A 10733-nucleotide genomic window follows, 5' to 3' on the forward strand; every position below is an offset into this window, starting at 1 on the left:
CCATCCCAGCCGAGCTTTCCTCGGCGGGTAAGAGGGACAGCCGGGCTGTGGACCCTAATCTGAGCTCGACGGCAGAGCCATTTTCACCAGAGCCACGCACGTGAAATAAACTCTCATTCCTTGGGAAGACGAAGATTCCCTCCACCCTCCTTCTTTTTGAAAAAAAAAAATCACCACAGGTTAGAAACTAAAAAGAGTTTATTTGAAGACATACAAATGCATATTTATTATACACATGTAGGCATTAACAATGTAAATTACACCGCCAGCAGTTGCTGGTTGTTTATTCATTAGATCTTTAGAAAATCTACATTGCCTCCAGACAGCACGATGATAATGTGAAATACACAAGCAGTTTACATAACCAACTTTGACGCGGAGCTCCGCGCTCCACGACTCACTCATCAACAGGTCGCAGGGATCCGGACGCAAAGGAAAACCTAAGTTACTAATAATTACCGAAGATCTGGGTAACCTAGGAAGCCCGCGGCTCCCTCTGTCCTTTTGGAAAAGAGCAAGAGATGTGAAAAAAAAAGAGAACGATCTAATTCACCCTCTACGGTTCTCTATTTTACCCTGTTTATGTGTAGCTTTGGGGCGGGGGGGCAATTAAAGAAAAATTGGTGAAAAGAGGATGAACGGACAGAACTGAAAGACCAACAGCCTCCCCAAACTCCGGGTATTCAGGAGAGCCAGTTAAAGACTTTGAACCCAAACCGCTTTGAGGAGGGGGGCCGGTGAAGTGAGAGGTGAGAGGTTTTCTTTACTGCCCGCCCGGGAAGAAAAGGCAGCCTACCTCAGTCAAGGAAAGCCATCCACTCCACCAATCAAATCACTATGGCCACCATAAACAAATGGTTATCACTCTGAAGAAAATCACCTGCTGATTCAACCTTTTTGGAATTAAATCCTCCCGTGATTTTGGAGTCACTTAAAAGATGGAGAGGGGGAAGCACCTCAAGGGAGAAATGGCAGGGCAGATTTCATGTCTATTTAAAATATATAAATATATATATATAATTCTTTCCTAATAAAAATGTCAAATAAATAAATAAGGGGGAAGTGAGGGGTTGTTTACTAGGGTTGCTGTGATGGGAGAGAGGGGGAGATCGGTGAACATGTCAGCCACCGTTGCAAGTGCCGAAGTCTCCTAAAAGCTACACTGATGCTATAATCGGTCAAGTTAATGATTCATCCCACTCTCCAGAGTCAAACACTTAACGTGGCCTACCACTCACCACTGAGGTAGGCGGGTGAGGATGTTTTAATGTTGTTTCCTTTATCCCTTCCTTCCTTTCTTTTGGTTGGGCCGGCCGGGTACACAAGGAAATGCACTGCAGATCCCGGACACTGCATTGCTGGGAAGGCAACTAGTTTGTTTGCAGACCTAAAATCTGGTGTCCCTACCGCTGCGGAAATTGAAACCAGAGTTTGAGAAAGAAGGGATGAGGGGAGCGAGGGAGAGGAAACAGGGAAGGAGAGAAAGAAACAGAGGAACATAGAGGGCGGTGGATCCATTTCTGCGGCGTCGGTAAGCCCTCGGGGCAACCTGGTCTCCCCTACAGCTAGTTTGTGCACTGCGACCCACCAAGAGTGAGAGCCCGGAGCAGAGTCTGTGCTGCGGAGGAGGGCGCGCGGCAGAGGGTGGGCACTCCGCGCTGGGACTCGAGAAGCAAAGGCCTGGTCCTAGATGGACCCGCCTGAGCGGAAGGACCCCGCGGCCCAGGGGAGGCGAGCGCCCGGCTGCGCTGCAGGCCCCGCCAGGCCCCGCCTCCCAGCCATTCTTAGCTGGGGGAGGCCAGTAAGGATCAGCCGCTTTCTTTCTTTGCTTTCTTTCTTTTTCAAACCCGCTTTGTGGGTGGCAGCTCAGCGGGGGACGAATGGAGACAAAAAAAAAAAAAAAAAAGCCCAAACGGGGTGGGGGGGAGGGGCAGAGAGGGAGAAGAGAAGAGAGAGGGAGAGAGGGAAGAGAGAAAAAATCGAATAGTTTTAACCATCCCAGGAAAACAGCGAGTTATTATATTTAAAGGCTGCTGTGGGCGAAACCTGCTTCTGCCATTAAGAAAACACATACTGCATACGTCCACCGGGTTAAGCTCTCCTCCTCATCTCTGAACAAACAAAGCAGAAGCGCGGGGTTTTAAGGCTGGAGACCTACAGGTTATCCGGTTTTAAAACAAATTAAAACGGGCGAATGCACCAACAAATATTATGGATGCAAGACAGTCTTGATTTCAGAGCTCTGCAGTTCCCCCACCCAACCCCGAATTGATTTTATTCAAATTTCTGAGCGAAGGACATTTAGCCTACTGTACAGGATTTACCTTGATATTCTATTGCAATCAGTATTTTTTCCCCCAGATAATGCATTCAAAGGAAGCTAAACTGTTTTCCCACTTATTGGAAGCTTTGAAACACTTCATAGAGCTAAAAACTGCCTTCCTGTTTCTGCTTTCCCTAAATTCCTTCCCCAAAATAACATTTTAAGAGTGGCTGCCTAACCAGAGATACTGATCCCCCCTGCCCCAAATCTGAGCAAACAAGTAATTCCTGACAAAGAAAATTAATATGAAAAGTATAGGGTGATTTTCTCCCTTTCCCCCCTTAAAAAAAAAAGACCCTTTGCTCCACCCCGCTATTAAACAAAACACAATACCTTTTTCTGGGTGGTACTGCACAGAGGTTGATTCAGTTTTGACAATGTTGTTTAGCTATCATTTGCTATTTTGAATGAATGGGAGCAATCCCCCCTTTTACAACATTTGTTTCCTATTATGGAGAGGTGCAGCAGTTGAGGGCAGACATGTGAAAGTGGCTGTTTGATTCTCTTTTTCATCCCCCTGACCCTGCTTTTGTCCCTCCTCACCCTGGGAATGTCACGCCTCGCTACTTCACTTTGAGATGCTCGAGAAAGTGGCTTTGTTATTCCCTTTTAGACATACACGAAATTGTTCTCATTCCCCCCGCTGTAAAAGATACTTCACATCGGGCCTCGGTTCACAAGTGCAATGCAATTTGGCTTAGTCCAACCTTTGTTCTGCTTGTACAAATGAGCGAACAGTGCACACATTATACAGTTGATCTACTGCTGTCTTAACCCCAGAGTTAGGGGCTGGGAGAAAAGCAAGTTAATCCCTTCAATACCAAGGTGGCTTTAGCAATATTTCCTCCGATAATAATAATAATAGATTTGAATTGCTTCTTCTATTTCACACAGCGCAGGGCAAAACTTCTGGGGAGGGTTTAGTAACAACAACCACAATCCTTCCACCAACCTTTTGCAAATAACTTTGAGACAAGTACGTATGTAGGTTTGGTAATGCCCAGTGTAAAGCTATGCAACTGTTAGCACAAAGGAGGGACTGGATTTGGAAACTCAGGCTTTAAAGCCTTGAAATCTCAGAGCAAACCACTGCCAGCAAAGACCAAATGGTACTTAGCAAACTGAATCCAAAGAGAGGGCATTATGGTGAGCCCAGCAAGAGCTGTTTTCACGGACACTGAAATTGCCTGCTCACTGTGGGTGGGGTTTGGCACGTCTTGGGGATGGGTGTCAAGCAGACCAGCCCCTACCTCTGGCTACTGCTTTTTCCTGCTTGAGATGGAGGGAAAACTGAGCCTTCCACACTCTCCAAATTGGAGCAGCTGCTTGCGAAATACTTCTAAAATGTGTGGGGCTGTTGACACTTCCTTTCTCCCAACCCCAAGGAAAACACAGATTTTCACTTCAGGTGCCCCAGCCATGGCCAAAGGCCTTACCCACTGCCAGGCAGCAGGGACTCAGGAGGACACGCCTCTGAATTTGAACCCCCTGGTTTAGATGGGAGTCGAGGCTCTTGCCTCTCTCTCAGCAAGATCGGAGGGGGGGGGTACTGATTTTAGGCAACATACTCCTCATCAAAAGTTTCTTTTCAACCTCCCTGGTGTGAGTTAAGGTCCAAACCCCATGTAGCCCGGTCACCAACCAATGAAGTACACGGCTCCAAAGTTCGCTGTGAGATGTTCTTTCCTACCAGCTGGAAAAATAGGTGTGCTTCTCCGGCTGCCCGGTGCTGGCGGTGGCGTTGGGGAGCGCTGGCGAAGAGAGCGAGGAGAAGGCTCCAAGTACCTCCTCTGCCGCTTGGCCCTCGGCACCGCCGCACAAAGTGTGTCCCCTCCCCCACCCCTCCTCCTTGAAGAGCTTGATTTCCCACCAGACTTGTTCGACGTGGCCCGGCGGCGGCAAGGGCTCAGACTCCCGGGGCAGGCACAGGAGAGCCACGGCCACCAATAGGTTTCGCTTACGCAGCGGCCAACCGGGTGCGGGTCTCTGGGGCCCAAGGACCTGCAAGACCCTGCTGGCCGGTGGCCCCAGGTTTAGAGGACTTACTGAGCGGGGTCCCTCTGGTCCCCAGATCCAGAACGTTAGAGCCAGGCTGTGCTATGCCGGGGTGCTGACGGTGCAGGCGCACAGATTCCGAGGACAAACAATCTCCAGGACACTCAGGGGGATGATTTTTCTTTCTTTTTTTTTTTTTTTTAACAAAAACTGACCGCTGACAGTCTGAGGGAGTTTGTTTTAGTGCTGAATACCCCGGGAACAAAATCCTTTTGAAAGGAAAGCTAAGTCGTTTCACGCCACCAAAGTGCAGATTTGGTGAAGACTAATGGGACAAAGCGGCGCAGTGTGTTAGCGCGCGTTCCCCGAGAGAGCGGAGGACTTGGGCACCTGCGGCAGGCGGCCTGGAAAGGTGGGGCGGGCCAGAGGAGGCCCCAAACCTAACGTCAACGCCGCACAAGCCCGCGACCTTCAACTCCCCCCCCACTCCCAGCACTTTTACCGCCAATTTCGCAGAGATGCTGGAAAAAGTGGAGGAGAGGGGGAGAAAAAGTGAAGCGAAGAGAACTGAGGGACAAGAGTGCATTCGGAAAGAGGAAAGGAGGAGGGGGAGAGAGGGGGGATGGAGGAGAGGGAGGGGACGACTCCCAGAGTGAAAGGAGGAGGAGAAGGGGGCCAAGGAAGGCTTAGCCGAAGCGCTCCGGGCAGCGCGGAGTTCACTTTCCATGTCTGGAAGGCGGGTATTGTTTTTGGCGCCTAGGAAACCTTCGGAAGCTGCCGGGTACTTTCCTCCACCTCCCGTCGGTGTTTGGTAAATATTAACAAACCAGGGCGCGTTACTTTGTGGAGTGTGGATGGAGGGACTGGCTTGGGCTCCGGGCGGTTTTCCTCTCCTAGAGCCCCCGCCCCCAAACCCCAGCCCCACAGTTCACGCACACACACACACCTGCTTGACAACAGAAGGAATCAAAATCAATATTGTATTTGTCACCCCTCTGTCTCCTTTTTACTCCATCAGCAACCCGGGTGCCACTGAAGCGAATTGTGGATTTATAGGGGAAATTAGCATAAATTATTACGAAATCTGTAGCCGTGTGTGGTCCAGCTTGTGGGAAAAGAGGCTATTGCGAACTCTCCAAGCAGAAAGGTGGTCGGTGGTGGGCTCCGCAGAGGCGATGAATGGCTATTGCACGAAAGAGATTTCCAGTTGGTTTGCACATGGGTATAATTGACTTATGTGTATTTTATACAGTTTTCCCAACAACTCCCTAAGCCTCCGGGTCGGATGTGCCCCCTCCCCAAAGCTTCTATTTGCTTTGGGTTCTGTACAATAGACTGATGCACTTTTCAAGATTTCTGGAAAGGGCTCCTTCCTTCCTCTTCTTCATAATACTAGCCTTAAAACTCTGTAAATAGCATGCAAATCCCTCCCCTCCCTTGGGCTTTGTAGATCTTCAGTAGGAAGTAAGATACAATTTTACAGCAAAGTACACTTTTTAAATGTGCATCTCACAACTAACTCCTCGCCCCACCCAAGGCAAAGTTGTGCTATTAGGTTCAATTTTCTTAATGAGCCCCGGGCACAGGCAAAGTGCCTCACCTCCCATCTTCACCCGAGCCAAACTTTGAAGATTGCTACTTGTATCCTCCCATGTCCCAAACTTGGTGGTGACAACTTTCCCAGGGAGATGGACAGAGATTTATCCAAACTTGGATTTTTTTTTCCACCCAAACGTTTCTAGTCTTATAATTTATTCTTCTGTTTACTCGGAGCAATGATTTCGACAGCCACACAAAGGCCCTTTGCAAGGCAACAAAATGCCAATTGTTAAAACAAGAAAACATTTCTCTCTCCCCATCTCTCACCCCCAACACGCGGGAGCGCGTGGGCTCACACACACACGGGGTCGAAAAGAATCTTCCTGGCTATAGGAGGGGGAACAGAGATCTTTCACTCCTATCGTTGCATATCCTGAATCCAACCCTTCTCAAAACTCTCTGTTTCTATATGTATGTATAAATTTTCTTAAAGGATCCTAAAAATCCTTGCGGGCTTCGATGCTCGTACCTCCCCTTCCCAGGTGGGCTCCTGCCTCACCCATAGGAGCACCCTCTGTTTTGTTCCCCACAGGGCATCTGCCTTCTAGAGCAGGAAAGCTGTGGACCAACGCCTTTCGGTCTGGGAAACACAAGCCCTCACTACTAGTCATCAGGGGCCCCTCAAGCTCCCGAGCTTCCCCAGCTCCTCCCATCTCAGGACCCTCTAGGCTAACCTGGCCACGCCATATAACCCCCAAACGCCGCACCTCCTTAGGAGCTGAAGCAAGCGCAGCTCCGTCTAGTACCGCTGCCTCCCCCCAAGCTCGGCAGAAGTTCCTCCCGGGTCCAACTGGTTTATCTGCAGGGGGTTTACCTGCCCTTCTCCAGCCACGCCCCCAGAGACAGGTCAGCGTCCCTCCCCCCACCCCCGCTTCACACCCACCTCCTCCTCCCGGTCATTTTTTCTGAGTTAAGAAGGTGACATTATTCTTTTCTTCAAGCACTTCTGTTAATATTGAAAAACGTGCGCTTGCATCTCAAGCGAGGCAACCCAGACGCGAGGGCCATTTCAATATTAATGAAATTGTTTAATCTCCTAAATTCATCGTGTTTAAGTTACGTTTTGGTGAGTTATTGACCACCTCAGAAACTGTGGTTAATGGGGGGGGGTGCGCGCGCACGCGCGCGCGCGCGCACACACACGCGTTTAAAGATCTTTTTTATGCTAACCCCAAACAGCTCCACTAATAATGCTCTAATATCACTAGAAGTATCAAAACTTCACACCCAGAAATCTCCCACCACCACCACCACCGCCTCCTCCTGAAAAAAAAAAAAAAGTTCTCACATTTCGAGACTGAAGATGATTTAGTGTGAGCTGTTGCTATTGAGTTTTTAACAACGCGGTAGAAGGAATTTCTTCTAAAAACCATAAAGGTTGAAGAATGTGCAGAAACCAGTGGGAACGCCTAGCGTCTATACTTGTAGACTGCGTGCAAGCAGGCGGGGTTGATTCACTATTTCATAGCAATTAGATGATGATGACAACGATAATAATAATTATTATTCACTGAATCTTCAGAGACTAATCCAAACCCGGGAACAAGCCGCCCACACTAGGCAAGGTGACCCCAGGCACATCCCCATGCTCTCTTCTCTCAAAAAAAGGAAAACCGCTGGTTCTTTGCAAATCTAGAAGGTACTTCTGTTTTAGTGGGGCCGCAGGCAGCTTTTGCTGGGCCCTCTAAACCCTAAATAACTTCTTTCTATGCAAAAAAAAAGGGGGGAAGGGGGAGAAAGTTCCGGCTGTAAAATGCAAACTTCCAGGCCACACCTAACTTCTAAGTTTCAAACCACCTGGGGAGCGAGAGACCTCGAGCTTGATTAAGTGTGTCAACCAAACTCAGGCCCTGCCCAGGTCCACATGCCTTCTTCCCCAACAGCCCAGAGCCTCCATCCTGTGTCTTGGTTACCAAATTCCTGGAGGACTTTTAAAGTGAAGACCTTGCTTATTTGCCCAGATACACTACTTTAATTTTTTTTTTAATTTGGCCAATACACTTAGATACAAAATGGGCTCTTACAAAGGTCTGTCCGATTATATTTTTGTATTTTTAAACCCCATCACTTAAAGCTGCACACCCACTGTGCCGGGCTAAGGCAGCAGCCTAGGAAGGTCAAATCAAACTTTGACCTGCCTCTTGGAGGAGTGGAGGAAGGGTGTATTTTCATTACAACAACCCATGCAACCAGCCCCGGGTAATGCCAAGAGCAGGAAAAGGGTCAGCTTCAGGGGAAAGCCGTGCCTGAAGTTAGCTAACAATACAAACCCGATACACTGCAGAGGAAACGAAATACCCCGGCCAAGCAATTTCCATGTCAAACATCATCTGCGCAGCGGCTCGGTCTGTGAATGTGAGTGGTCGCCTGAATCCCTGCTCCGCGGCCGGCGCCTCCTCATACCTTCACACCGCGCACCCCGGCCCGCGCGTCCTGCTCCCGGCCGGTGGCCGAGGCTCTTCCCCCTCGCCCAGTCTGGAGCTGGAAGTGATTCCTATTGGCCAAGGTGTCCATGTAAATAGGTGTGAAAGAAATCAGAGCTGGCCAGGCTCTCCCCTCTCGCTCAGTCCCCTCCCTCTGCATCCCCCGCTCCCCCTCCTCTTCCTCCTCCCCCAAGGCGATTGTCATATGATAGCTAAGAAGTGGCACATTAATGAAGCGCCGCTACAGGGGTCTTTTCTGCTCCTGTCACCGCTTAAAGCTATCAGATGGTTCGTGGGAGGACATGGAGGCAGCCACCTAGCTCAGTGGAGCCGCGGAGCCCACAGCAGCGCCCTCCGGAGCCGCGAGGCCACCGCTGCCACTGTCCGCGCCGGGACTCTGCCGCCGAGCTCGGCCGCCCGCGGAGCTCACGGCCAGAAGCGCCACGGACCGGGCGGCGCGGGGCGCTGCGGGTCTGAGCTGCGGAGCTCAGGAACGAGTGGAGCCCAGCCGAGGCAGGACACTGCGCCCCGGCTGCGCGCCGGGAGGGACTCGGCGAGCAGCAGCGCCATCCCGGATGCGGACGCGCAACTTGGGGCAACTTTAAGGTGAGCCGCTCTCGGTTGCATCCCTACCCCCAGCCCCCGCTCCCGGTCCGGGCTTACTTCCAGGCTACCATCGCGCCGCTCGCGGGCTTCCCCTGCCGCGCCCCCTGGCCGCCCCCAACTCGACACGCAAAGTTGCTGGCTGAAGAGCTCAGGCGCTGGCTGATCCGGCGCCGAAGTCCCCTACTCGCCACCCCCGAAGTCTATTCTCGGCCTGGCTGACCTCGCGGTGTCTGTGCATCCACGTCCTTCCCCCCATTATCTTCCCCCTTCCCAGATCCGAGGAGGCCCGCGCGGACCCAGAGCTAGAAAGGGGCAAAGAAGAAGATGCCTCGGCCCGGCCGCAACACGTACAGCGACCAGAAGCCGCCCTACTCGTATATCTCGCTGACCGCCATGGCCATCCAGAGCTCGCCCGAAAAGATGCTGCCCTTGAGCGAGATCTACAAGTTCATCATGGACCGCTTCCCCTACTACCGGGAGAACACGCAGCGCTGGCAGAACAGCCTGCGCCACAACCTTTCCTTCAACGACTGCTTCATCAAGATACCGCGGCGGCCGGACCAGCCCGGCAAGGGCAGCTTCTGGGCGCTGCACCCCAGCTGCGGGGACATGTTCGAGAACGGCAGCTTCCTGAGGCGCCGCAAGCGCTTCAAGGTGCTCAAGTCGGACCACCTGGCGCCCAGCAAGCCCGCTGACGCGGCGCAGTACCTGCAGCAGCAGGCCAAGCTGCGCCTCAGCGCGCTGGCGGCCTCCGGCACGCACCTGCCGCAGATGCCCGCCGCCGCCTATAACCTGGGCGGCGTGGCGCAGCCCTCGGGCTTCAAGCATCCCTTCGCCATCGAGAATATCATCGCGCGCGAGTACAAGATGCCTGGGGGGCTGGCCTTCTCCGCCATGCAGCCCGTGCCCGCCGCCTACCCGCTCCCCAACCAGTTGACTACCATGGGCAGCTCGCTGGGTACTGGCTGGCCACACGTGTACGGTTCGGCAGGCATGATCGATTCGGCCACCCCCATCTCCATGGCTAGTGGCGATTACAGCGCCTACGGCGTGCCGCTGAAGCCTCTGTGCCACGCAGCGGGCCAGACGCTGCCCGCCATCCCCGTGCCCATTAAGCCCACGCCGGCCGCAGTGCCCGCGCTGCCCGCGCTGCCTGCGCCCATCCCCACCCTGCTCTCGAACTCGCCGCCCTCGCTCAGCCCCACGTCCTCTCAAACAGCCACCAGCCAAAGCAGCCCCGCCACTCCCAGCGAAACGCTCACCAGCCCGGCCTCCGCCCTGCACTCAGTGGCGGTGCACTGACCCGCAGAGGCCGGCGCCCAGTCTTGTTCCCCTCCCCGGAGCTCACTCGCCTTCCCTGGCTCCCAGTCCTGCCCTCCCCATCTGGGACCGCCACCCTAACTTGTCCAGTTCACCTTCGGCCAACCCCCTCTCCCCCATGAGAACTCTGTTCTGGACCCAGGAGACGCAACATAAACTTGCAGATGGGCCTGGAGGCGCGTGGGAGTTGTCCTCGCCCCCAAGAGGGGTTAGGCAGGGGGCACCTGAGCCAAGTCGTCCCATTCCCGGGGCCCCCGAAATCCCTCTCCCACTGAAGAGGCAGGGGAAACCCTGCCTCCCGCAGTCTCGGAGAGGGGAGCGTCTAAGCTCGGCCCGGATCCGCGAGGCTTCGGACACGGCGCCGTTAGTTCCAAGCCCTGAGAAACCGCCTCGGAGGTTTCCCGGAACAGATCTTCCCTGAGGGCTGCAGACGCACAGCGGAGAGCCAGATCTCTGTTTACGTCTTG

The 10733-nt window shown here is 52.9% G+C and overlaps 1 protein-coding gene across 1 annotated transcript; it reads left to right on the top strand.

Annotated features, from left to right (window-relative positions):
- Window positions 1–9120: 9120 nt before the first annotated feature.
- On the top strand, window positions 9121–10248 carry FOXB1 (forkhead box B1; the record flags this gene model as incomplete). The annotated part of the gene is made up of 1 exon (XM_081227890.1): window positions 9121–10248. The coding sequence occupies exon 1, from the start codon at window positions 9271–9273 to the stop codon at window positions 10246–10248; it is 978 nt and encodes a 325-aa protein (XP_081084016.1). The 5' UTR covers window positions 9121–9270.
- Window positions 10249–10733: the final 485 nt, after the last annotated feature.

The sequence above is a fragment of the Mesoplodon bidens genome, assembly GCF_964165515.1.
Source record: "Mesoplodon bidens genome assembly, chromosome: 3".
Lineage (NCBI taxonomy): Eukaryota > Metazoa > Chordata > Mammalia > Artiodactyla > Ziphiidae > Mesoplodon > Mesoplodon bidens.